General features: G+C 42.2%; 1 protein-coding gene across 4 annotated transcripts in view; it reads left to right on the top strand.

Moving 5' to 3' along the window:
- The window catches only part of ADD3 (adducin 3), a 91,680-nt gene that overhangs the window by 49,652 nt on the left and 14,061 nt on the right, over positions 1-27,967 (top strand). For all 4 annotated transcript variants that reach the window (XM_052676814.1, XM_052676810.1, XM_052676813.1 and 1 more), the window contains one exon: positions 14,464-14,687. In XM_052676814.1, coding sequence (XP_052532774.1) covers positions 14,493-14,687 — 195 coding nt within the window. In that variant the 5' untranslated portion in view covers positions 14,464-14,492. The remainder of the gene's footprint in view (positions 1-14,463; positions 14,688-27,967) is intronic.

The following is a 27,967-nucleotide window of genomic DNA, read 5'->3' as shown; positions in this document are numbered from 1 at the left end:
TGATCACAAAAGTGCTTGTTTACAAGCTAAAAGGTGTTGGTCTTCCATGTTTCACTCACATTCAGGCAGTGAGGCTTTCACCTCCCCGCACTGCCTGCAGGCTTGTCTTCTGAATGCAGCCTTTGGAGATCTTGTCCTGCCACAGTCTGGGCACATCTGTATGCAATCTGATGAGTGACACCACTGATACCTCACAAATTAGAGCCAAACTCGCTCTACTGTCCATTTGCTCAGTTTCAGAGAAATAAGAATACAAAATTCAGTCTAGAATCAAGATGTTGCCCAGCCAGGTGCACCTCTTGAATGTGCACTCTTAATTCACTTCAGTAGATGTGCTTTTACCTTGATGTATTTATAACTATGGAGGAGGTGTGCACTTCGAGGACGTGCAGGAGGTACGCAGCGTTTAGATGTTTGACTGTAGCTCCTCCTATGTGAAATGGAAACAAGTGCTGTGGGTCCCTCAGCTTTCTCTCAAGCACGCACCCTTAACTGCCAAAAGCAGAGACCTGTCCTTCTGTTGAGACTTCTGCTTTCTTGGATGGAGTTTTTCTGCCTCCATTGCAGGAGGAGTCCATCAAGTACACGAACTGTTCATCTGCTTATACGTGGTTCTGGACGTGCGTTTAAATGGCTCTGCTTAAGCCAGGGTTGGATCACACTGACCCAGTGGTCCCTGCTGTCCTCAGCCATTCTGTGACTCCAAGTGATGTGCAGATCAGTTGATCTGTCCACTGTGAGGAATAATGTGATGAAACTAGTTTTGTTTTCTGGACTGGTATACCTGTTGCATCCTGAGAATGTTCTGTCTCCATGTTGTTGTTTGGTTTGTTTGTTTTTAATTTGCTTTTCTCAAGATATTTAATAATGAAGAATTGTGGTGTTCACTTTGGGCAGTTGCCTACTCATTATGTAAATGTATTCCTCAGTGCCCTGACTCGGAGCCTGCTGCAAGTCTCTCAGCCAGTGCCCTGGTTTTACAGCTCTTGGATTGCATCGGCAGGTCCAGTCCTGGGGAGTTGGCCATCAGCTTGGCAGAGGCAAAGCGCTCCCTCGATGCAGGAAGAAACGTTTAGAAGTTACGATGTACATCTCTCTTTTTCAGAGATGGAAAAACAAGCTGTGGCAGCAGCTGTACCATGTGAGTGAGTGTGTCATGAGCCTGCTGGGCAAGGCATAGTGAGGGGCATTATTTCACTGGGAGGTTGGCACTGGCCATGGCCCTCCGGAATGGTCACAAAGGATTTTCTGTTCAGCATCTAATGCAACCAGAACATTCATATGTTTGCAGAGAGTTTCCATGGAAACTGTGTAAACTGTGATGCTAGCACACAGAGGCAAAGGTTATACTATTGTAGAGGCCCTTTTGTGTTCTCCTTTAATGTTTCACAGCAGTTATATTTTTTAACTGATACTCTGAGCACACATTTTCTTCAGATATATTTTTTTTTTTTAACTGAATGTTTGTCATGGTTGTACTGAGGTCAAACGGGCTTCAAGAATAATGAATGATTTATTTTTTTGAAACATGGAATCACTCAAATATCACAATCTGAATTATCTTTTTGTTAGTGATAATGATGCAATTGTAAATGGAAGAGTAGCATATGAAAAAAATCACCTTCAAGCAATTCTGCTCTTACATTTCCTCATTCTGTTCAGTGCTTCTGTTGTTCAGGTAGAACCAACTGTCTGAGGCCATCATTCACTGGCACTTGTTGAAAAATTTTGAATGCTCGTCTCCTCTCTGAAGTGTGAACCTCTGCTATTTATAGACACCAGTTTTAATGCTGTTCATTATGCTTTGATTGTTCATGCTGTCTTGATACTACAAACATCAATTTCCAAATACATCTATTGCAATGTTTGTTCACATTTCAGGAAATACTACTGCCATGGGCACAAATATTACTAATTATTAAAGGAAATATGAGTGTTGGCTCATTGATATGGTTCCCTGGATGGTCCCTGTTTGCAAAACTGTACTCAGTATCCTCATTCATATGTTAAGCTTAATTATAACGGGAGTTGCTGATTTTATTTTATTTTTGCCCAAACTGGGTTCTGCCCTGATGTCTGGGTTCATGTCATGCATCAGCAAGAAGTCCAGGTAGCTGCATGATGCTCATCTCCTCTAAGAAAAGAAGGTCTTCTGTGATCACAGTGTCTGTGCACGTACTCATTCCTATCACGTACCTTCTGAACCTGCTGGCTGCTTTAAGCCAAGCTTGGTACAAATGTAGAGAATAATTCTCTGACACATAACATAAGTTGATGTCTGATTAGAAGATAAAGATGTAGGATTCTCTGCTGAGGTTACGGAGAGGTGTAAAGTTATTCATTCCATCTGTTCATAGAGCAGTGAGAAAAGGTTAGTCAAAGTGGATATAATCAAACTCAAAATAAAATTAGCAGAGAAAAATTTATTTCTCACTTTCAATGTGTTTTATATTCTAATGCAAAATGTACAAAGCCTCTTAGGAGTATATCTAATGCAAACAAGTAACCAAAAGGCATTGATTGCATTTCCAAACAAGGTAGCTTTGGGAAAAAAAGAAAAAGAAAAAAAAATTTGTGCTGTCATAATAAATGAGGCAGCACTTGGTAATTACTTTTCCTTGTGTGTGTCCCATACATGGATGAAAATAATACTGTGTCAGCTGTCTTAGAGTTGTTACTCTCAGTTTCTGATACAGAATGAAGGGGTGAGATTTGCTGTTAGTTCCGAGAGCTGCTTGCATACCTTTGGGCGGTGGGGCATGCTGCATTACTTGCTGCTTTACAGAGGAGGAGACCAGGAAAGGGTGGGTTTGTTTACTTAGTTATCATTGTCCCTTCTGTCATTTTAGGTATCATACATATATGATACATATATCATATATGTAATATCATACATATATTACTGAAAGCAAAGCTTTGCATCTGATGCCTCATTAGTGTGACAGTTGAGAATAACTTCAAAAAGAAAAGGAAAAAATGGACCACTTGGAGTAGTTCCACCCATTGTAGAGCTTGAGGAACCACTGTTCTTGTAGTTCAGATCGCCCGATCACAAAAAGCACTTTCAGTGTAACATGGGAATGAACATAGGACACTCATAATGAAGACCTATCTTCATGTGCACTATAACTGCTCTGAAGTAGGGCTGTGCTCCGGGTAGGAGTGTTTTTCATTACCAATCTCAACTTTCTGAGCTGGAAGCCAAAAGTCACAGGAAAAAGCCTGTTCATTCAGCACAACACTTTGCATGCTTTCCTTCGTCTCTTTCTGACTGCTTTGCAGTGCTAACTGAGCCACTTTGGTCATTTATCACAGAACACAATACTGATGAGGCAGGCAGAAATAATAACACACATAGCTATGTGCTAGGGAGTAAAAAAGGATCCCACAACAACCCGACAGTGGCACTGAAGACAGTTACTCCAGTGCACACTGAAAATGCTACCTGGTAATTATGATAAAAAACAGAAATCCTGCAGTCTTAGTGTCCAAAATAATGCAAGAATTTAGCTAGATAAAAGTATGCATCTTAATTACAGAGAAAATGTCTAAATACAGTGTGCCTCCAAAAGAAGCATCTACTGTTACCCCTCAAGAAGCCTTTCAGACCAGACTATGGAGACAACATCCCTCCTGCAGACGGCTCTTCCTTTTGGAGCAGGAGATGAGTGCCAGCAAGGGCACAGTGCTTGATGCAGCATTCCAGCACGTCTGTGGGTGCTGTTGTGAATGCAGCCTTTGGCAGGCATCTAATCACCTATCATTGTTCAGTTCTTGATTAAACAGCTTTTGTGGTATTTTCTGGCATGTTCCTACATTACTACGGAGGCTCTAATTCCTTGATGAAAACAAAAACAGTGTCAGGTTTTTGCAGATGTTGAAAATGACCTGAGATATAAGTGAACAAGGTGACTGAAAGCCACAGAGAATATGATTTCTTTCACTTTTCAAGCAGGTGTAATCGGTGTCCTTCCTGTCATTTTTGTATTCTCATTAATTTTCTCAAGTTGTAAAGAAAAATACCATGTTTACCTGGGATGATTTCCATAGGTTTCTCAAATATTCAAAACAGGCTTTGCCAGAGGTAAGATTACAATGACGTTTCTGCAGTGATTGTTGACTGAATTTTACATTGTTTGCTTTTGCTTCATAACAACATAACTGAGAGAAGAATGTGCCCCCACCTCTCTGTTCTCACAAATTCTGAACTCTCTACCCTGGGGTTATGCTCCTGATCCTAGCTTTCAGCATAGACATAAGCAGGTTTAATTGCAAACAGGCAAATATCGTTTTTCAGGGTAATACACAAATGAGGTTAGAAAATTCAAATAAAACAACTTCTAAGTTATTTTATGAGGTTTTTCATAATACCTTATCTTGAAATCTTTGGATCTAACAGATGGATCCATCTAATGTATTTGTTTGCCTAAGTATGTTCTTGAAACTATAAACCAAAAAGTAGGGGGAAGTCAGAAATGGAAGAATTGCTTGAGGAAGGAGCAGCAGGAGCATGAGTCACGCTGCATGTGTGACCCTGACCTGGTCTCGGACACTGCATGTCCAAGTTGCTGGTGCTGTGGCTCATCTAAGAGACTGGCTTCCTTCTCTAGCAGAAAGCAAGAAGTTGGTTTTTTTTATTTGCATGACGGTGTTTTAGTAGAAAGTAAGCATCTTGAGAAACCGCTTGCTGGGGCCACCTTGGCTGTTAGGAAATTCTGTTGCTGGTACGTTGGTCTGACTCCTTATCAGACCTGAAAACCTGTGAGCTGTATTCAGGGTTCGTGCAACTACTTAGGTGAAAGACAACATGGTGTAAATTTCCAGTTTTAGCTGTCAGGCTGCTTTTGCACTCTAGAAACAACTACTGCAGATATTTGCCTGTCTCCAAGACTGTGTACGGTATGCAGAGCAACTCCATGCTGTGATATTGGAATACTTTGTGCAGCATCTCCTATTTTATCCAGACTTTGAGTGCTCACAAGTGATGATGGAGGAGGAAATTATGGAATTAAAGTAGAGAAGTGCTTGCTTGAACTGGAAAATAATAGTAATCTAATTATGAAGTATTTATGCATTCTGCTTTTGCCATCCTAAAGAATACTGTGCTGAACACTGACTCATCACACCCCTCACCCTACCAAAGCCTTTGGTAATTAATCTTCAGCACTCGTTAGGAGTGTGCTGACTGTTGCTCTGGGCACATCTGTTCCTCTGTTCAATGCTGTGGTGAAGTTCAAAATGACCATTTGACTTCAGACTGGCTGCCTTGAAATTCAGCTGAGTAATTTTCCATTCCTGAAGGTATATAAGACCTTTGCCTCTCTAAATTCAATTTGCTCTTCTAGCACTGTTTGCAGAAGGTGCCGTGGACAAGAAGCAGGTCAAATGTGGGCCAAGTCAATTGAGATTAATGTGCGTATTTATGTAGGTAAAACTTTGATTGCAGTGGAAATTCGTTGGATTTGCTAGTCAAGTATTTTTTAATTATTTTGAAGCCAGCTGAAGACAGTATTAGAAATGTGAGTAAAAGCAGAAGAAGTGTTCCTGCACCACCATAAATCCTAGGGATTTCCCAGAGAAGGATAATTAAAGCAAGATGCTTTGAATCGGCTAATTAAGTATAGCTGTCATTTGAACTTTCCTAAAGGAGGTCCTGGCTGCCCTCTCCACCTCCATGTGTCCTTCTGCTCCATACTTTCCCTTTCCACCCTCTCCCAAATCATCTTTAACCTTGTTCTGTTTCGGTATCCAATTCATGGACAGATGTGCTGGCACAGCTGGGGATGGCATTTGGAGAGCTGAAATAGGAGTTAGAAGGGTGAGATCACCTCAAGCCAGACAAGAAAGCATGAAAAATTGTATCATAAGGTGTGCTTATCAAGTTAAGTCCTCTACAGATGAGATTTTTGTATGTATTCGACAATCTCTATTAAATGCTTTGTGTTTGTTAACTTCTGGTTATATTTTAACACGGATTAACATTTAATTGTGGTTGCAAATGGACCAAGAAGGGGAAAATTTGTACCGTAAGTTGAGGCAAAACTCCAGTAATGAAGAGAAAAGCGAGATCCTTTGGAGACTGAATGGAGTGAGAAAAGACAATGCCTGCATGCTTTGGGAATGGCATACTACAGGTTTTGTTTCTTTGTTTGTTTTTCCCCCATGCTGTCCATGAATAATATAAGCTGTTAAACTCATACTGACTGTGCCTTCTCTCTTCAGTCTGTAGGTCTCTTGTGGAGCATTTCCTAGGGTAAATCTCTGCCTGTGTTCTAGGGAAATGCCTACGTATTTTTCCATGCTTCTCTTAGTGATGGTGTGCCTGCTGCAAAGTCCAGCCTGGGGCTGGCTGCCATCACTTGTTCCATACTTTCATTGATCTCTAAAATTACTATTTTTCAATACCGTGTGTGTATATATATATATATATATATATATATGTATGTATATGACTATATATATATATATACATAGTCACACACACATGCATATGATCATTCCCCCGTGCCCATTCTTCATACATGAAATAAATATATGCCACTGTGTTATCTAAAATATTCTTAATTTTTTACTATATCATAAATCAGCTTTTTTAAGTGCTGTTGTTTTCTGTTTAATGTGGAAATATATGTACAGATCAGCAAAATGTCTAACTTCTTTTCTTTGGAGAAGTTAGCCGATTTACTTTACATAATTGCGATGGGATCAGTCTATTTATATGGCTTCCCTATTTCCCTTGTTTCTCCCTATTTAAAATTTATAGTGGAGTGATTCAGAGATCCTGAGATGAACTGGAAGAATCACGTAGGGTGTGGTGCATAACATAAATAAAGATACAACTTGTCTTGAAGACTTTATGATCGAAGGGCTGACAGTTTCATGGTGTCTCCAATTACAAATGTCCCTGCTGAGATCAGCTGTTGGCTGGGTTTCCCCTTCCTCGCTGTAGGGTCGGTGCGTGGTCATCAGGTCCTTGCTGAGCTGCCGTTCAGGTATCGGTGATGGGAAAGGTCAGGGCTTGGAGTGAAGAGGATGAACTCCAGAGGTTTGGGCTATAAAAAGGTTTGGCTACATGCTGCCATCCCTGAGACCATTTGTGAAATCCAGCAGTTGCCTCGTGTCGATCATTGGGGTTGCCCATCATCACAGCCTTTGACCCCTCATCCAAACCCCGGAGGCAGCTGCTTTGGCCATGGCATTTCTCAGAATAATCAAACTGTCATAAATCAAGAAGACTTTTGATGTGCCCTGGGATCTGTAAGATTTTTCTCTGTGATCTAATGTCACGTGTTGTACCAGTGAATGAGGGCTCGTGCAGACTGCAAAGCAGCCTTCATTGCTCCGAATGGTGCTTTCCAGGATGGTGTCAATCAGTGGAATTAAAAAAAAAAAATTCCATTACTAAATTCATTTTTTTTTTATCTGTATGGCAGCATAAAGAGTGATGAATTCCATTTTATTCCTGCATTGCTACCATTCAGAGGGAAGCTGCAGTGAAGAGTTACCAGAGAGGGAGGGGAAGAGTGCTGCAAAATGTGAAAGGTTTTGACTGCGGTCAGCTTTCCCAACTAAATGTGTTTGTTTTTTCTCACAGATAAGTTTTAGTTTGTATTGCAGACGAACTTAGGTTTCATCTTTTCCAAAGGATTTAAGGAGATTGTTCAGCCCTTGCTCATGTGTGTGTGTGGGTTATGTGTTTGCGTACTTTCACAGCTTAATACGGATAAGTGCTACCAGAACATAATCTTTTAATTTAGCTCTCTGTTGTCTACTGACTCGTGAAATATTTTTAGGTAACTTAGCCACAAGTGATTATGTAGATAAGCAGAGATAAGTCTTTTAGAGGGGGGGGAAAAAAAGAAAGAAAAAAAAAAAGCTTCTTATTGTGTTTTAAATGTGTTGGAAAGTAGTACTTAGTTTTTTCATTACTGAAGTCCCACATATCTTTGAAACAATATGAATTTTAAAATACAGTCTTTTTTTCTCTTCTCCACCTGTGATATACTGTGTTCTTTGATGATGGTTGTTTCTAAACCTCCTTCGGTTTGCAGCATGGACATGAGCCAGGTCCAAAGAACCAAAAATTGAAACTGCTTTGGTGCAGCAGTGTGTGTGTTGCCAAGGTTTCATCAGAATCCTTAAAACCAAAAAAAGAAAAGCAATTCTTCTTACTGAAAGCAGATGCTGATGTCTTATCTGCATTTCTGGTTTCAGAATAAAATGAAAATACTCCTTTGGGGTTATTGCTCCCTGTCATTATTCTGAGGGTTTTTGTCCCATGATTTAAGTAAGTTCAAACACAGGTAATCTGGTTTTTGCATTGTAAGTTGACTTGCATCCCTTGCTGATACCAATACTCTAAGGCGCTAGGCAGCGTTGGGAGTGGATAAAAACCTTAATACCCAATTACTAAGTACTGAGATCACCAACAGATTCTTTGTAGCATGTACATATTTGCTAATAATATTTATGTCTTTTGTTCCAAGCATCCAAACGGGTTTGACGTGGGTGGGTAAATGCTGTCACCCATAGAAAAACAGAGTCAATGACAACCGAAAGGCTGCCAGGGCTCGCCCTTGTCCTTGGCCATGCTTAGGAGTGCACAGAGGGCTGGAGCCCTGTGTGGTGTGGGGCTGCACCTCTGCATGGGCCCACCTTGCCCACACACTGATGTGATATGCATGTTTGTGTGCTTTCATCAACCAGAACTACACTTCAGAGGTGACAGTAGTAGCTGTGCTCTTAATATGCTTTTAGAAGTGGTTAAACGTGGATTAGCAGTTCATTCTTCGTAATATATGAGCTCCTAGGTGAGACTGGGAAAGGACTGGTTCTTTTCATCTGGAAACCAGTGTTACTGCTGCTCTATCAGGTGATCTCTGCAGATCCTTCTCCTTTGCAGAAGCCCTCGTTGCTGCAAGGGAATGAATGCAGCTTCAGAAAGTGTGCAGCTCAGTGAGCTGAAGCTCTGCAGCAGTTCTGCTGCTGTGGTCATTCCTGGTGGTGGATAGGAGGGTGCTTCTTGCAAAGGTTCAATATATCTTCCATCAAACAACAGAAAAATGTAAAAGTGAGAGAAAAAATTGAAAAATCCATTTCAGATCCATCACTGCCATTCAGTGGGGCTGTGAGAGCAGCTGTTCACACTTGCCGTGGGATCAGCTCTCCCTGGCAGCTCTGCTGGGCTCCATCTCATAGTTGCAGGAGGCTGCTGCTTCTATGCCGTGGCATAGAAACAAGTGAGGTGTTGAGGTGCTTTGGGCACATCCCTTACCAAAGTGTGGAATTTTAATGTAATGCTATTCAAGTCCAGTCTTACTGTGTTTGTTCTTGAGCTTCGTAGTATTGCAGGTAAAAGAAAAACAGAGGAAGAGTGGGTGTGAGGTAGCACTGGCATGCTTTTCAAGTCAAGTAAGTGCAGAAGCTAATTACAGCTTTACAAATGATTTAATTTATTGGCTGGTCTGGAGCATTTACTCAGTTTAAGGAGATGATTTTCTGAATTGCCTCAGAAAAGGTTGGCACGCAGTGGTTCCACACCGTTTTGCAGGGTGGTCACCCTGTGTTCCCAGGCTGAGGTGGCAGCCCCAGCTGGAGTTCAATGTCAATTGAAAATATATGCATGCATTTATATATGTAAGTCAACTTTGCATGTAAGCAAAATGTAACTCACCTTTAAATTAGAACTGTCTGGTAAATTGCAGTGTGTCAGGTACTTATTCACAGAATCTCAGAGGTTAGAAGAGAACTCAAGAGATTGAGTCCACCCCCCCGCTAAGGCAGGTACCTTACAATACATTGCAACTAAAAATAAGCAAATAAATAAAAGGAGGAAATGCAAATACAAAGAGGAAGGTGTGCTTTGAAAGGAAGAATTACAGGGACAGGGAAACAACGAACCAGTGTCATATCTGTGGATGACTGACCTCATTCTCTTAAAGCGAAGTTTTAGGGACACTTTTTTTAATTTATATTTTTTGAGTGAAATGTGAGTTGAGCTGTTTGAGTATTCATGTTGACTTTAATACTACATAGTGTAATTATGTAAAAATAATGCTTTAGATTTAATGCAGAAATACAGAACCCAGGTTCAGATACACCCATGTTTTTAGTTAGAAGGAGCTTATGCTTGCCAGCACAAGGTCTCCTTAAAGTCATGTCTGGCAGCAGACTATGGATATTTCATTAGCTTCCTCTGTTTAAAAGCAGAAGGGCTTAAATTAAATATGTGATGCTGGGTTTGAACATTCAGTCTGCAGCCAGGGTGAGCTGTGGTGCGACCATCAGTGTGCCCACACCATGCTGGCAGTGGCAGCCAAGGCAGCACAGTGTGCAAGAGGAGTGCTTCCTACCCGTCTCACTGCAGCCTTACACACACTGGCTAGCACAAATGGGAGGAGGTGGCAGAGACAGAAGGACTGGATGACAGCATGGCTGGGAAGGCAGGAGGTGTGTCTGCTCTTTTTTTTTTTTTTTTTAATGCAAATCCTGCCTTGTGTCAATTTAAGGGTATAATCTGACAGTTTGACTTCCTTGAGTGCTAGTGTACTGATATTATTGAAATCTAGCTACATAATGCTAACTGCCTAAGGGGAATGACTTCAAACTAAAAGAGGGAAATTCAAGTTTGATGTTAGGAAAAAATTCTTTACTCAGAGGGGTGTGAGGCCCTGATACAGGCTGCCCAGAGATGTCACAGTGTCCCATCCCTGGATGTGCTCAAGAACTGGTTGGATGGGCTCTGATCTGGTGGGTGGCACCCAGCCCAGGGCATGGATCAGAGCATGATGATCCTTAAGATCCCTCCCAACCCAAGCCATTCTATGATTACCTACTATTTTTGGTGCCACCAATTACCTTTAGAGAATGCTCATGTATAAATGTACAGCTTATTCTTCTTACCAGTGCATAAAGCAAAACTGATAAATGAAATCTAAGCTTTATACAACATAAGGGGCAATGCAATCTGCCAGCTCATTGTCAGATGTTCTGATCAGTAAGTTTTTTGTTTTGTTTTTTTTTTTAAAAAAAAAAAGAGGGAGTAGGAAATAAATGGATTTCAGGTGTTATTCAAGTATTTTCTTGTCCTAGAACAGATGTGATTACTCAATAATATATCGTTGCTAAAATTTATAGGAGAGAGGATTGCAAGACGACTTCCTAATGTCACATGGTGGTGATGGTGGCCTTCATCTCAGTCCACATTCCCCCACTTATTTTTTTGTTCCTCTTAACCATTCCTTTGTATTCCTTAAGCATGTTTCCTTCTGCCAGCTTGCATTGCTGACCATGCTGGTTCAAGCCAAGTCTTTGATTCAGACTGGAACCTGCCTGATTCACAAAGAGGCTGGAACTGAGATCAAGAGACACCCAACTCACTTCCAACAAGTCTCCTGGCAGACAAGATACTGGAGGGGGGAAGAAAGAGCAGACTGTTCCTTAAAAACAAGCAGACGAGAAATAGCAAGAGCAGAATAAAACAATGTGCTCCTTAAAGGAGATGTGGTCTCATCTAACCCGAGTGCTCAGACCTGAAATGAGATCTAGCAGTTAGTTATGGGGCGCGTGTGCTGCTGGTTTGCAGTGCTGGAAACTCTACCAGATGGATTGCACTGCATAGAGAAAAGGGGGATGGCTGAATGCAGCCATAAAAAGTCAGGCTAAAAGGTAGGTTAGTGATTCGTTGCTAGGCAGCCTAATGATTTACTCACTTTTCTGTTGCTGTCTTTCTGTTGTGGTAATATTTGTTCTTTTATGTGTTCTGTACGTTATGAAGAATATATTAAGTCAGTGCTTTCTGGGATGTTCTTTGGCAAGAAATTTTCCTTGTGTTTGGTCTCTTGCTCTGTTTTTTTCTTTTTTTCTTTAAGTGCTCCATGTTTCTCTGACCTCATTATTATTTTTGAGCTGCTTCTGTGATTTGACATTGAAAAAAGTTATTCCAACAAAAGCAGCACAGCATGTTACTCAGACTTTACAAAGTGTCAGATGGGCACGATCAGGACTTAATCTTGCAGCCTACGAGGCACAGATCCAAGTTATTTCAATTAATTGGCAGCTTTTGTTAAATAAAACTTCTAAGTAGAGAGATGCGTATCCTCCTGACAAAGGTGCAGTGCTCTACTTTCTGCAGCCCAGTCACAGGTCGAAAATGCAGAAGCTGGGGCTGCTATATAAGGTTTATGAGGTATGTATGAGCTATATGAGGGTATCAAAGGATGCAACCATTTTTCTTTGAATACGTTCAGTCCTGTGCTGAGAAGGAGGTACAGATCCCTAGATCCCCAGAAGCAGAGCATGTTTTAACAAATGACCTTCTTTGGGGGGAGAAAAAAAAATCAGTGCAAGATACAAATAAATAATAAAAGAATGGCTGATTTGTTTGAAAGTTTTCCAGCCAAACAGTAGGGGTTATGCAAGAGTCAGCCCAGACCCAACAGAGAAGGCATTGAACCAGGTCTAATAGGAACAACTGGACCCAATACCCATATTATGTTCAGTAATGGAGTTTTTTTGTAGTACAAGGACTTTAATGTTGAAATCTTAACATCCAGTCTGGAGGGAAAAAGGAAAAAAAAATGAAGTCCAGCACAATTAGAAAATCTCTTTTGTGGATTTTAAGTATTGCCAGCCACATTTGTGTCTTTTCACAGATGAATGGGCTTTTCTGTCACTGTAAGGCTGCATTGTAAAGTAACGGACTTGAACTAATTGTGTCCTGTAAACCTATTTAGAATAATCATAATAATAATAAAAGTTCTTTGAAGCTCAGACATGCGTGTAAGTTGTTCCTGCCATCTAAATGGGTTGGTAGTTGGGCAGCCCTTTACCACTCAGAGTTAACAGGAGTCAGGAGCATTTTAGGAAAAGCAGCTGGATAACACAGCTCCTGGGAAGAGTATCTATGGAGGAGTTGCAGATGGTTGCCAGTTCAAGTGAGGTGCTTGTCTTCTGCATTTCTGGTTATTTCGGTTACCAGGAGGTGCTGGAAGGTCTGTTCCATCCCAGTGAGACAGTTATCTCCATGAGGATGGAGAACAGGTCCGATCTTCAGCTCTTAGTACCTTGTGGCATTTGGAGACTTCATGAGAACCTACATTCTTAAACCCCAGCATTTTTCTGGGGGAAAAGCCATAATTCATTGTTGTTGAGCTGTGATGGCGTCTCTGAATGCTCTCCCAAGAGTTTTATCCTTCTGCATCAGTGCTCTTAGCTGCAAAAGACAATGGTTCATTCTTCAGCAAACCTTAGCTCATTTTGTACCTCCACTTATAGCACGTTGCCCTAAGCAGAGAACAAATGAGAAGACATTAAATAGTCTGTGATAGGAAAAGATCATACACTGAAAGAGGTTATTTCTCCCAAACCCAGCTTTGCCTTCTCCCCAGCACCCCCTAATCAGTCTTGCAGGCAGACCCTGATGATCAGCCAGGAAGTGAATGAGCTCAGGCTGCAGGAGAGCAGCAAACCCAAGAACATATCCGTATCAAAGCCATCCCAGTTCATTCCCAGGGCTCATCACAGGCAGCAGGGCTTGTGCTGCTGGGACTGCTTTAATGGGATTCTCCCAAATGTTTTTATCTTGAAGTAGTGGGAGGTTTTAGCTGACCCACTTCAGGTGCCACGTCACACAGTATCCCAAAGAGCAGCTGCAGTGACCCGAAGGAAGGATGCTTTGAGCCACTAACAGGAAGGTATCAGTTGAACCACATCACTTAACACTGCTCGACAGGCAGTGTTCCTTCCCATTTGGATGTTTTGTAAATTGCTTATATACTAAATGCTTTTGTATGCAAATATTCTTATATTAAATACATTATTGAATGTAGGTATTTGCATGTTAAAACGTATTTTCATAATATGCTATCTCTTCCTACAAATCTTGCTTCTCTTTGTTCTTCAGACCTGAGAAAACCTTCCTCTCAGTACCTGTTGAGAAATGGGGTTTCTGAGCCTGATTCTTTGTGTGAAAATGTGAATGTCTGATTTTCTGCTTTTGATCCACTTTCTATTTGTGTTTGCTTATCAGTTGGTTGTTTTTTGGTTTTCTTGTTTTGTTTTTTTTCTAAGGCGTTTTAGACTTATTTTTCTACTAAGAAGTGAAAACTGTTTTTTGTTGTTGTTGTTGTTGTTGCTAATGTAATGAACATTGGTGAGAATCCTTGCTTACAAGTGCAAACATTTCTCTAAGCTGAAGCTGTGGGGTGCTTTGGAAATGCTGTCATTGAGGAATGCCTTTGCTGGAGTTGGGAGAAAAGCTCTGAGCGGATGTTGAGGACAGGCCCTGCCTTCTGGATGTGCTGTGTTGAAGCTAAAAGTGTCAATGAGGAGAGCTGTAGTGGAAAAAAAAAAACCAAACTTGGGCAGTGGTGAATGTGGCGTAAAATAGATTTTGTCACAAAATATCTAATGCGCATTTTGGATTCATCATTTTAAACATTCTGCTTTTGTTTTGTTTTGCAGGTGAGGACTCCCATCCGCAGAGCTGAAGCATGAGTACCGATGCCAGTCAGGTGGTGATCACTTCTCCCCCTGCAGCCACAATGCCCCACAAGGAGAGGTACTTTGACCGCATCAATGAGAACGACCCCGAGTACCTCCGGGAGAGGAACATGTCTCCGGACCTGCGACAGGACTTCAACATGATGGAGCAGAGGAAGAGGGTCACTCAGATACTGCAGAGCCCCGTGAGTAGGATTAAGGGGGAGGATGACAACTACAGAGTGCTGGCTTTGAGATTCCTCTTTAGTTTCTTGAGGTTTAAGAAAAGAAAGCGATGTCACTGTTAGCTAGAATTACTCTGGACTGTCTTATAAGAAGGGTCACTAAGCAGATTATCCAACATTTTGTTTGCTTAGCTTCTTGTCTGTGAATAAACACTGGTGGGTTTTTTTTTTTTTTCTCCTGGTGCTTTTATGGTCTTACACATCATTACAGTATTACAAAAAGATCTGGCTGGCTGAAGGGTACTTAATTAAAAACTTAGGCTCAAGGAAGAGAGTAAAGGAGTCACACCGGTCAAATAGGAACAAATTAGAGTGTTAGATGGAGTTCTGCACTTTGGTTTTGAATATGAACTTATCGTTTGCATCAGGAATGCTTTAATTACATTTTTAATGTTGGCTAAGATCATTCAGAAGCTAGAATATGTTCTCTTGTACTTGGGGGTGATCATACCCATATAAGGCCTTAATAATTCTATGTTAGCACTTACTTTCTGATTGCATAAGTTCAGTGCTTTTGTAGGCTACGTGTAACACTTTCATCTAGAGGTGGTTTAATAGTTTTAATTTATATTTTAATGTATACATTGTGTGAATTTAACCTGATGAATGCTTTGGAAAGCAAAACTGGCGCCTGAGTGGTCTGAAGCTGTAGAGGGTGAGCCTTTGGGGTGGGGATTATAAGGTGAGCAACAAAGACAACAGGACTTGGAAGGGGTTAAGCAGCTTTGCAGATCATTTTCTGTTCAGCTCTACTATAAGGTGGGGTGTTTCTCATGTCATTTTTCTGAAGCTTTTCCATATGTAATGAGATTGCAAACAGCTGTTAGTAATCACCCTATTATAGTCATCCATGAATAACAGGATTGTTTGCTAAAGTGTTGTCGTGGAGTGCCTCTTGGATCTGTGTGTTGCTCTGGGTATAATGTGAACCTGTTGATTAAGGAATTTATGACTTTCAAGTCGATTTGTGCAAGTTTCATTCTGCAGCCAACCCCTTTATTATAAAGAAAATACTCCAAGGAGGTATTGCATAATGCTTTAATCATGATAAAATTATGTTAAACATTCGATTTTAAAATGTGATCAGTCTGCTCCTTCCTGTTAAAATACTCACATTACAAGTAGCCAGGGCTCACAGCAAAGACTGGATCTTTATCCTGTTTAAATAGGGCAAGATAAAAATAAGTTGTAGAGGTTGTGTTTGTGGTGTTCTTTGGTTCTTCCAATGGAAGCACTGAATCAGGTGGTCATAACTATTTGCTCAGCATTTTGGGGGGCCCTTTGCCAAGTCTGCCAAATGTAATAAATGTCTCTTTGCTGCAGTCTCTGGTATTCTGGAGATACAGTGTCAGCGTACAGGTTTTAGGAAGGGATGAAGAGGTGCTACCTCTGAGTCTGGGTAAGTGCTTTAACAGACAGCAGGAGGATGAAGCCAAGCAGTTCTGAGTGTATTGCTGTAGGACAAGCCGAGCCCAGCACTGTTTGGAGATGCCAGTAAGTTGCAAGTTGTGCAAAGGAATGGTTGTCCAAATAAGCCAGGGGCCTGCTGGCTGCGTGGCTGTTCTGATCTGACTGGGAGAAGACAAGGACATGGAATGCAGGGTGTGAGAAGGCATGGACAGAAGCAGCCTGGGCTGCCAGCTTCTTTCTCCTTTTGCTGGCTCTTCTTGAAACAGAAAATGTGGAGTAACCCTTCTATGATTCCTCGTGTGAGGAAATAAAAGCATTTTTAGTACAACATCCAATGTCCATCAGGCAAGTTTCCTAACTGATCTGGGGGTAGAAACTGCATTTCTTCTTCCAGCGGCTGGCTGCAATGTGGTGTGTAGCATTCTTGAGTCAGGACTGAAAGTGATTATAAGATGAAAAATGATTATCTTCTCTCTTATGAATACTTTTTTTTTCTCACAAAAGTATCAAAAACATTTCTCTTGTTACTGGTCTGCATAACACAAGCCCAGGGTTGTATTCTGTACAGTGTTTCTGTTCTATAGCTGCAGAATTGCATTAGAGGTTTGCATAAAGCTTTAGTAAGAACTAGTTTGGTGTTTGGGAAGGGGAGGAAGAGAGGTCATCAGACACATTTTTGTGAAGAGATTTCTTACTGGTGAATATTCATCTCATCTGACATGTGCATATGTGTACTCAGATTGGAGGGTAGCTGTTGACTCATCATAATTACATATCACTGACTGTGAAGTGTATGTAGCAAAGATAATAACTTTCTTATCCTAAAAATATGCAAGCACGTATGGGCTAAAGGCAAACTTGTGTGAACACACACTTTCTCCAAGCAAAGAATCATGCTATAAAGCTAAAAGGTTAATCACTACCATCTAGGAGGAAGCTTAGGTATTCATATTTTATTAACAAGCTTTTTTCCTTCCTTTTAAGTAGGAAAATCTACATCCCTTAGCAAGAAAATATATTAGAAAATATATTTCAGGAGCCACTCTGTATTTTGTGCAGTACATGTCATTGCAAGGGCTACAGCCCTGGCCAGACAGCCTCAGACATCAAACTGCTGCATCTCTCTGATGTGCCATTTGATGCACGCTTGATGTGCAGCCTGGCTACTCCCCTCAGATGTTCTATTTCCCTTTCCTAAATTAAATAATTGAAAAACTGCACTCATTACCTCTGATGTTTGCTAATGCTTGTAATAAGTCTTAAACAAATCAGTAACGCTGATTTGTTCTGTTAACGCTGCCCATGAAGAATCTCCTGACATTATCAGCAATTTCTCAGACATGTTTACTTGATGCTCCCTGTACATCTGAAAGCCTGGACAATCTGACAGGACCTGCATGTTTGTTGTTCTGTGTTAAGTCAGTAGAAAGCAATGACATTCAGATAGGTTTGTGGAGCCTGATAGAACTCAGAAATACCACTGGACATGAAGTTGTATGATTTTATTTCATTAATGTCTGCAGGTTCAGAGCACTTGGGTATTGCATCGTTCTTTTCTTAGGAACAAATATTTTCTTGCAATAGACTACTTCCTTTGCTTTCTGTGGTTCTAATATACTTCAGCTGTAATATATCCAAAATAGGAAATGCTTTTTTTTTTTTTTTTTTTAAATTTTCTATCTCACTCTCTAAAATTAAAAACAGTTTTGTCTTTATATGCTAAACAGCTGTAAACTGACTATTGGCATGCCTGGTTTACGTTTTCGTAAGATCCTAGAATTGTTTGAATTGGAAGGGGCCTTAAACGCCATCTGTACCAACCCCCTGCACAGAGCACAGACACTTACAGTTCCATCAGGTGCTCAAGTGTCCCATCCAGCCTGACCTCAGGTGTCTCTGGGGATGGGCAACTTGCTCCAGCGTCTCACCACCCTTACTGCAAAAAATTTCTTCCTTATATCCAAACTAAATCTCTCCTCTGTTAGTTTGAAAAGGAAAGTTTCTTGTGGCTTGTCAAGCTGCACTGAATGTGCACTGTGTCTTTGCTCATGAAACACTCAGGTGTTAGGAGCCTGTTCGGTTTTAGCCTGAGAGGAAGCTGGACTGCAGGATCTCCCAATGCTTTGCTTTAATTCTGTGCTGGCTGTGACAGTGCTGATTGGCTCTGTGCAACACAAGAGGCAATCGGGATAATGATTCTTCAACATTGCTGTTACATAATGGCAATAATTCAGTTGTACCCATCCGTATTGCAAAATTGGCTTTCTCAACCAAATGTCCTCCTGACCTTTCTGCCCACAGGTGTGCATGTGTCCAGCCTCCAGCTTGTCTGACTTAGCTTTTTCTTTTTTTTTTTTTTTCCTGGGATGCGCATTTGTCTGGCTTGTTTTGGTTTGTATCACATGGGCATCCAGTATTTTCACGCCACCACTCCCTTCTGAGGCAGTTCATTTTCATGAAATATCCAAGTCCTTTCAGCTGCTCTCTTATTTTGGCTTGCACTGCTCTTTCCCCATCAGGCAAAAAGCCCTTCTGATTCTTTAGGAGTATTTCCTGTTGCTAGCATTTCATTCTATCCCTTTGGTCTGGTCCCATTCCTATAGGACCTTTTGCAGGAGCAGCCTCTCGTTCTGCAGCTCCCCCAGCTGGCTTCAGGCTCCCCTGACATTTGTATAACTTTCTGCTGGGGAACTGCACAAATTGTCTCCTGCCCTACTATCATCAAAATGGCTTTTTAAATTTTTGCTCCTCTGTTCTCCACTCTGTTACACTGGAAATTAAAATTACCTTTGACTTCTGCCTTATTTCCAGGTTGCAGCTTTTCATTTAGTTAGAACTCAGGTTTTCAAATGTCAGTGGTTTCCACATTGAACGTACATATTTTTCCCCTTCCATATTTCTGATCTTTGTGTTGTTGACTTACTTGAAGTTTTTGTCTTCTTGGGAGGGGGTTGTCTGCAGATCATGCTGTGATTTTTGGCCCTATATCCTGTAGAACATTCAAATCATTAAGCAGTTAAGTCCATCCTCCTTTTTCTTGATGAGTTTGCATAGAATAATTACAGTTGGAAAGGACCTCTAAGATCATTTAATCCAAGCCCAGTCCATACCCACCAATACTGCTCACTATCGATGCCCCTCAGTGCCGCATTTCCATGGTTCTTTAACACTTGCAGGGACAGTGACTCCCCCACCTCCTTGGGCAGCCTGTGCCACTGTCTCACCACTCTTTCTGAGAAGTTTTTTTCTAATAACCAACCTGAACCTCCCCAGCACAACTTAAGGCCATCAGTCTCACCCTATCACTGTTACCTGGGAGAAGAGTCCGACCCCACCTCGCCACAACCTCCTTTCAGGGAGTTGTGTAGAGTGATAAGGTTTTCCCTGAGCCTTCTCAAGGCTGAACAGTCTCAGATCCCTGAATGGCTCCATACAGGGTTTGTGCTCCAGACCTTTATAGCTTTCGTTGTCCTCTTGACACGCTCCAAGGCTTATGAGCCTTTTCTATGGCTCTATCTGCATTTAAAGTTGTTAATTGTAAATACCAATCAGACTTGATTCTGTAGGTAAGTGATATGGAATTGTAAAACAAAATGCACTGTAATGAAATCTGTTTTTCTTCCATTCACTGGTTTTCTGAATTCTGCCCAATAAAGATACCAAGGCACTCTGGTGAGTGGGAAGGAAGGGGGGTTGCCATTGCAGTGCAGAAAATGAGCAACAGTTAAAAGGGCTTCCTTAGCTACATTCATTTTTAAGTCCTGGAGCATCTTTGGGTCACTCCATCTAGCCCAGGTACTCACATGCTTCATTGCAAATGAAGAGATCACTGCAACTCTACCAAATTCCTCACGCTTATTAATAAGCCCATCTCTTAGCAGAATGCCAAAGCCATTTTTTTCTTTTTTTTATTTTTTTTTGTCCCCTCCTCCTCATAGAGCTAACAAACACTCCTCTTGCCCTTATCTTCCCCTTGCCAGCTGCAGCTCTCTGGCGGTTTTTTGTGGGCAGCTCCACCCTCTCCCATCGGGGCACCTGCTGCTGCTGCAGGGCCGTGCAGTCGTGCAGTCTGCTGGCGGTGCAGCTCTTCCTCCCAGAGCAGCTGTATGCACAGCGCTTGGTTTGCTTCTCGTCCGCTTGCTCTCTGGAACAAAACACCAGTTAAGTTTTAAAACTTTTTATCGTGGTAGTGATTGGACTCAGAGGATATGTGCATGTGCGTGTGTTTGTACGTGGGGAAGTTGAATTATAGCTTGTTAGAAGATATAGTTCATGTGTATGTGCTCTGATCGAAAGCGGGCAAAAGAAGCTAAAGGGTTTCTTGTGTTATTCTGCTGCTTTTAGGCATGCAGTAGTGCTGTTATTGAGCAGGGATCTCGCATATCTTGTCTAGTTCTGTAGGCTGAGGTATCAGTTTGGGCTCTTACTATCCTTGATAGCAATGTGCTTTTTTCTCTTACAAGATTGCTGTGGGCTGTTAGCAGGTGACCTGCAGCCGTCCTCTTCTCTGTTTACAGGGGAGTTCTTTTTCTCTACATTTTGTTTCCATGTCTGTTGAGTCATTAAATGTCATCATATACCTATGGAAATAGTAAACAAAAAGGCAGATAGTACTTACTTATGGACTTACATTATATTTATGAGTCTGTCTACCTCTTAACGTCCTCACAGAGCTGTCTACCAAAATGTAGAAATTAATACAGAGATTTTTCTAGTAAAAAAAATATATATATGTATCTATAGATATAGATATATATATATATAAAAAACAGAGAAATAGCAGTGCATGCTGTGGGTTATTGTAGTTGTCTGCTTCTGTTGGCTGTAGAAAAACAGTTGTCAACCAATACATATAAATGTTACTTCGATTCTTAGAAGCCCCCATTTATGCTGTCAGCTCATATTTACGCTAAATGGAATTGAGTCAGAACTGTACCTCACCACTGAGTTTCAGAGAGTTTTGGTATGTGTAAGACAAGAAACTTAAGCATCTAAACTGCTTGCGTTTGTGATGTGCGTTTGGAAGATGACTCTATGTATTTCTGGAAAATTAGTTTTATGGTATTAGAAATAGGTTGAGCTAATTGTGTGATCAACAGCTTTGTGAATGAAAGCTGTGCCTGGGCTGTAGGCTGTGTGCCTACCTAACCTCATCCAAAGGAGCGGCTGGAGTGTAAGAAGCAGTGAAATTCCTGCAGTGCCACATCCAGCTGAGCATGTGGCCCCTGCAAAACCACAACATGCACATTGAGCTGCCGTGTCTGTATATCTCACAGCTCGTGCAGTGAGGCAGAGCTTCCCTGTGTTTCATTCCTGAGTCACGGGGACGTTCGTGCTGTGGTGTGTGATGGCTCTGAGGAGATAGGCTGCTCCTTTCCCCCCAGCTGTCCCATCCAGCTTCTGCACTGAGAGCTGTTCTCCATGCAAACCGGGTGCTGTTCCAGCACAGAGAAATAAATCCCAGAGCTGAAGCTCTTTATTGAGCAATGCTGAGCATACACAGCTGAGTAACATAGTTTTTCATTCATCTGACAGTACAGTTTTTCCTTTGTCAGCATTATCTTGTCAGGCACTACATCTGAAACTGGTAGTGACCTTTCCGCTTGAAAACTAGCTGCTTTGTGCTGGAGCAGTGTCTGCTTTTGGAATACCTCTCCTTGCAGTATGCCTCTTGGTCACTGGTGGGCAGTAGGAGTTATGGTCCCATGAATTATAGCAGAACCAGGCCTCTGCGGCTGCAGCTGTACTTCCAGAAGTAGATTCCCCCTTCTCAGTGGGTTGGATCCTAAAATCAGAGCCCTTCTCTTTAGTGGTTTTACACTGAATGCTATATAGTGGAAGCCCTAGTAAATGCCACTCATTTGATGTCTGATAGTTGGGTTAAGCTCTTCTGCAGAAGAAGGGAATGCCAGTCAGGAGTTTTCAGTCGAGGAAGGCTGTGTTAGCATGGGGGATGGTTACATGCAGATATACAACAGGACACCCAGGTCCTTCTCTGCAGAGCTCCTTTCCTTCACTTCAGCCCCTAACCTGTACTGATTCATGCGCTTACTACTCCCCAGGTGTAGGAGTCTACACTTGCCCTTGTTGAATCTCATCTGGTTCCTCTCTACCCAGCTCTCCAGCATGTCCAGGTCTCACTCAATGGCAGCACAGCCTTCTGCTATGTCAGCCACTCCTCCCAGCTTCGTATAATCAGCAAACTTGCTGAGGGTGCATTCTATCCCTTCATCCAGGCCACTGATGAAGCTGTTAGACAAGACCCCTGGCAAACACTGCTAGTTGCAGGCTTTCAACTAGATTTTGCAGTGTTGATGACAACCATCCAAGTTCTTCCAGTCGGCCAGTTCTCAGTCCACCTCACTGTCTGCTCATCTATCTCATACTTCCTAGGCTTACCTATGAGGATGTTATGGGAGACAGTGTGAAAAGTCATGCTGAAATCAAGGTACACAACATCCACTGCTGTCCTCTCATCTACCCAACTGGTCATGACATAGAAAGCTACCAGCCTGGTCAAGTGTGATTTCTTCTTGGTGAATCCACATTGATTTCTCCTGATAACATTCTTCTCCTCCACTTACTTGGAAATGACATCCAGAGCAAGTTGTTCCGTCACCTTTCCAGGAACGGAAGTGAGGCTGACTGGCCTGTAGTTTCCCAGCTCCTCCTTCTTGCCCTTTTTGAAGACCAGAGTGACATTGGCTATCCTCCAGCCTTCAGGCACCTCTCCTATTCTCCATGAGCTTTCAAAGAAAATAGAGAGCAGTTCAGCAATCACTTCTGCTTTCTCAGCACTCCTAGCTGCATCCCATCGGGGCCCATAGATTTGTGTGCGTAGAGTTTGCCTAGGCAATCTCTGACCAGATCCTCTTTGACAACGGGGAAGTCTTCCTCTCCCCAGACTATGTCTTTTACCTCCAGGGCCTGGGATTCTTGAAGAGCAGTCTTAGCAGTAAAGAGAGAGAAGCAAAGAAGAGTTAATAGAAGTATGGAAACATACATAGAGTCATGTGTGGCGCTGAAGACTGCTGTCTGCTAGATATTATTGTTGTGCACTGGCATGTAGATAAGTAGCATACTTCATTGTATTGTATCCATATTTCAACTTATTAACTTTGCCATTCATCCCAAATCTGCCTATCTGATACTTGCCTTGGATTGTGCCAATTTTCTGATGTTCCTGAAATTACTTTTAAGGAAAGCTTGTTGTTCTGATATCAGTGACTTTGTTAAACCACAGATCCTCACCTGTAGTATCCTCAGTGTGTAAGAGATACTACTGCATTAACTCTGGATAACAAAACTGAGATCAGAAGAATGAAAATAGTGCAGGCGGCAGAATAACAATAAAATAAATCTTTCCATCAAAAGTTGTCCAAAACACATTACGCTATCTTTTTTTTCCTGCAATAGACATTCCTCAGACAAGTTAAAAAGGAAAAAAAAAAAGTCTGGATACAACGAATAGGAATTTGCTGTGAATGTTTTTGCAGATCCTTTCTATAGTCCTTGCTGAATTGAGAGCGATTTAATGTAACACAGATAACTGTTTTTCTCCATCTCCTCCCAAGCAAATACTGACATAAATTTCATGAATTCTGTCTTCCACATGGCCCCTCTGAGACTACAAATGTGCAATTTCCTTATATACAGATTATAAACAAGAGTAAAGGAGTATTTCAGCCTTCCCGAGTGTGAGATGGTAGAATTTTTGTGCAGGGGCCTCTTTTAGGAACATTTGAGGAGTAATTCAATGTCTTGGAATGGCAGAGTCTGAAAATAAAGGGTTAGGGTTACTCGTGGATGAAATATATTGTCCAGTCATTGTCTCTGCTGTCCTAATAGATCACGGTAATAGAAGGAAAAAGTGCCATAGAACTGTAGCCATGTGGTGAGCCACTAAGAGAAAAGAACACTGGGGCTGAAATTACTAGCAGTGTTCCTCAGAGGTCGGTGCTGGGTCCCGTCTTGTTCAGCATCTGCATCAATGACCTTGATGAGATGGCCACCCATGAGATGAGTGGCCATCCTCAGCAAGTTTGCTGATGATACGAAGTTGGGAGGATTGGCTGACATGCCTGGAGGCTGTGCTGCCATTCAGCAAGACCTGGACAGGCTGGAGAGCTGGGCAGTAAGAAACCAGATAAGGTTTAACAAAAGCAAGTGTAGTCTTGCATCTAGGGAGGAATAATTGCATGCACCAGTACAGGTTGGGGGATGAGCTGCTGGAGAGGAGCTCTGTGGAGAGGGACCTGGGTGTCCTGGTGGACAGTGGTGGCCAGCAGTGTGCCCTTGTGGCCAAGAGGGCCAACGGCATCCTGGGGTGCATTAAAAAGAGCGTGGCCAGCAGGTCAAGGGAGGTGATCCTCTCCCTCTACTCTGCCCTGGTAAGGCCTCATCTGGAGTATTGCGTCCAGTTCTGGGCTCCCAGTACAAAAAAGAAAGGGATCTCTTGGTAAGAGTCCAGCAGAGGGCCACAAAGATGGTGAAGGGCCTGGAGCATCTCTCCTGTGAGGAAAGGCTGAGTGAACTGAGTCTGTTCAGCCTTGAGAAGAGAAGACTGAGAGGGGACCTGATCCAGTTCTGTAAGTATCTAAGGTGTGGGGGGCAGAGTGGTGAGGCCAGACTGTTTTCAGCAGTGTGTGGAGACAGGACAAGGGGAAACGGCCGGAAACTGCAGCATAGGAAGTTCTGCACGAATGTGCACAAGAACTTCTTTACAGTGAGGTGACGGAGCACTGGAACAGGCTGCCCAGGGAGGTGGTGGAGTCTCCTTCTCTGGGGATATTCCAGACTCACCTGGACACCTACTTGTGCAACCTGGTGTAGGGAACCTGCTTTGGCAGGGGGTTGGACTTGATGGTCTCTGGTCCCTTCCAACCCCTATGATTCTGTGATTCTGTAATGGCTGGTTCTGGCAGGTCTCTGAGAGCAGAGCAGCAGTTGTGTTGTGAAGCTTAGGAACAGAGTGAAGTAAGCTGCCACAAAATCTCTTGTTGTGAGATTGTTTTATTGTTCTAAAGCTTTCTGTAAGCACAGAAATACGATGTGCAAAGGCTGAGAAAGTGCCTCTGGTTATTGTACTCTTCCAGGCAGGTTGGTAAAACATACAGGTTGGACTCTTTGGCTCCTTTCTATATGCAGCTGTGAGCTGTTCAGTCACCAAAATCTTTTTTTTTGGTTACATGAGAAATCCCTATATCTTACACAGAGATCACACGTGTCTGAATGTCAGAGAATCATGGAATGGCTTGGATTGGAAGGAGCCTCAAGGATCATGTAGTTCCAAATCCCTGCTGTGAGCAGAGTTGCCAGCCATTAAATCAGGCACTACATCATGTTATTCACAGCCCCATCCAGTGCTGTAAGCCACTTTGGTTGCAGTGCAGGAAGTACTCAGGTTCCTTTCTGGCCTCAGCACCTCATTCCAACTGACACTAGCAATACTGCATGGCCTCCTGGGTTTTGGGCTTTGTGTCTCCAGCTTGTTCCCCTGAGACTCAGCCTAGGGATGTCAGACACTCAGAGTTGTGCTCCAGCCTTCACCAAGAATTGGGCATTGAGTATGTGAATAGCTACATGTTGCCGAGTGCTCTGCAAATCAGGCCCTGAGCATCTCACAGTGAATATCCCAAATCAGTGGGACTGTCGGACCTCAGCACCCTTGCCGTTCTGTAAAAGCAGTGACAGTGCCCTGCTTCACCTTAAAGGCATGTTTTGGGGATTAGCAAGTTAATGCTTGTGAAGCATTTAGATTTACAGTAATTATCTACCCCAGAGAAAATCTTGTCAGATAAATAATAATTGTCATCACAACAGGGTATGAAAGGCATGCAGATAAAGCACAGGGCTATGTGCTGAGCTATGAAAAGAGGAAAAATACTGAATTTATTTTCTATTGTGGACCAACCACTGTGTGTTAAATGGGGCATGGGGAAGAGACAAGTGTGGTGCAGTTAAAAGTTATGTGCATGGCAGTAAGAAACATGGCTGCACATCTGGCCTCCAGCACTGCTGGGTTTGCGGCCATGTTCAGGCTCCAGACTGAGGAAGGTGCTCACTGTGCTGAGAAAATGGGCAGTCCTGCTCTGCTGCTTGAGCACCTTGAGTCACCATTAAGAGAGACTATCCTTGGAGCTGAATTGGGTGGGTGGGAGAAGCCTTCACAGTTACCTACCCCAAGTGATGCTCACAGTGCTGAAGGAGCGATGCTGGGCTGTTCCATAACAAGGAATTTTCTTACTTTGTTCCATTAATCTTTCTTCAAAGTTTTCACTGTATTCCAGTCTTTGCTTTGCATTCCATCCCCTCCATTTGTATTGTACACCTGTTTCTAACTCTTAGACCAGACCCTCTCACTTCTGTCCCCGTACGGTCCCTCACTGTATAACACTCCTTCCCCCAGGGAGTCCTTCTGTCTAGAGATCTTCCTTCCTACTACTGAGCTGTCTTATTCTTTGCCAAACCTCTTGCTATTCTTTCCTCCTTTCTCTACTGCTGTTAGTGCTGGTTATTTTCTCCAACCACTTGCTGTTTTCCCCAAATGTTTGTTTACCTTGCTAGCAATTATCCCTGCATAATTACCTCCATTATTTACCCTTATGGGCTTCTAGTGCTGACACACCCCTTTCCTCCCTGTCCCCATTAGGTTCCTTTTTTCACTCAATTTCCCTTTTCTTCTCCTTTTTCCCCTACCTTTCCCTAGGCTTGATGAATAGATCTTATTTGCAGCAGACACTGAAGAGAAAAATCAGGTTTTGCCCATGTGTCTTAAGACCAGTAAGGAGCTGTGAATTATTTGGTGGGGATTCTACATGCACCCCATCTGCACCAAGAAACCCATACAGCAGTTTACCTCACAGTCATTCCACATGGCTTTATCTGTGGGCATCTGGCAAGTCTCAGGTGCATGTGATCCCAGTGAGATTACTTTGAGAAAACAGTACAGTGCCTGTGCTTGAAAATTAAATGTAGCTGTGAATGCCCATCTGAAAGGCCAAGTCAAGCAGAGTCCTGCAGATATTTTGGGGAGTGTGGTAGCAATACTCAGTTCAACAGCAGTCATGAGCGTATGGGAATGTCATGGAACTGATGGGTTTTACCCAACCAAGAGAACTGAATTAAAATTCAGTGAAGAAATTACACTGGCCTTGCAGAACTCTTTTCCTTTTTAATTGAGACTAAATAATTACTAAGGCAGGCAAACTGTAAGAAGCAATTACATGAAGGGAGTAGCCTGGAGTTATAATAGGAGTCAGTTGCACTGTACAGACACCAAATGTCTTTCTGGAATGAACGGGTAAGAGCATTCACCATACACCTTAGCTGGTGGTATGTGCAGCTCTGTGTCCTGCGTGTTCAGACAAAAGCTAGAGGAATACTGCCAAAAAAATAATGAGAGGGTTAGGAAACAAAGCCACTAAGAAAAAATTGAAAGAACAGAATTTATTTAGTCTAGAAACATCAAGACTGAAGTAGTCCTAAGACTGGCGCTTGTTATGAGTGGTGGTTCATCTGCCTTCTGGAAGGAACAGGCTTGGTCTGCAGTGCTAAGTATATGAAATTTGATACAGTGAAAACCCTTCTTATAATGTATTTGGCATGAGTTTATCTTGTTGGGGTTGTGGACACTTTATACTGGGGAAAGAGCGAAGGGCTTTTCCCCCGAGGAGAAAGAAAGAAGTAGACTTTCCTTCTAGATTTTGCACGTCTGCAATCCTACTTGAGCGTGGATGAACTCCAGTTTTCCATGTGTTTATAACTTTATCAAATTTGGATGGATTTTCAGAGGGATTACTGAATTTAAAAGAAAAAAATAGCCAGCACTA

The sequence above is a fragment of the Tympanuchus pallidicinctus genome, unplaced genomic scaffold (genome assembly GCF_026119805.1).
Source record: "Tympanuchus pallidicinctus isolate F22 unplaced genomic scaffold, pur_lepc_1.0 scaffold16, whole genome shotgun sequence".
Taxonomy (NCBI): Eukaryota; Metazoa; Chordata; class Aves; order Galliformes; family Phasianidae; genus Tympanuchus; species Tympanuchus pallidicinctus.
Note: the sequence above shows the minus strand (reverse complement) of the source record. Positions and strands in the feature narration are given on the sequence as shown.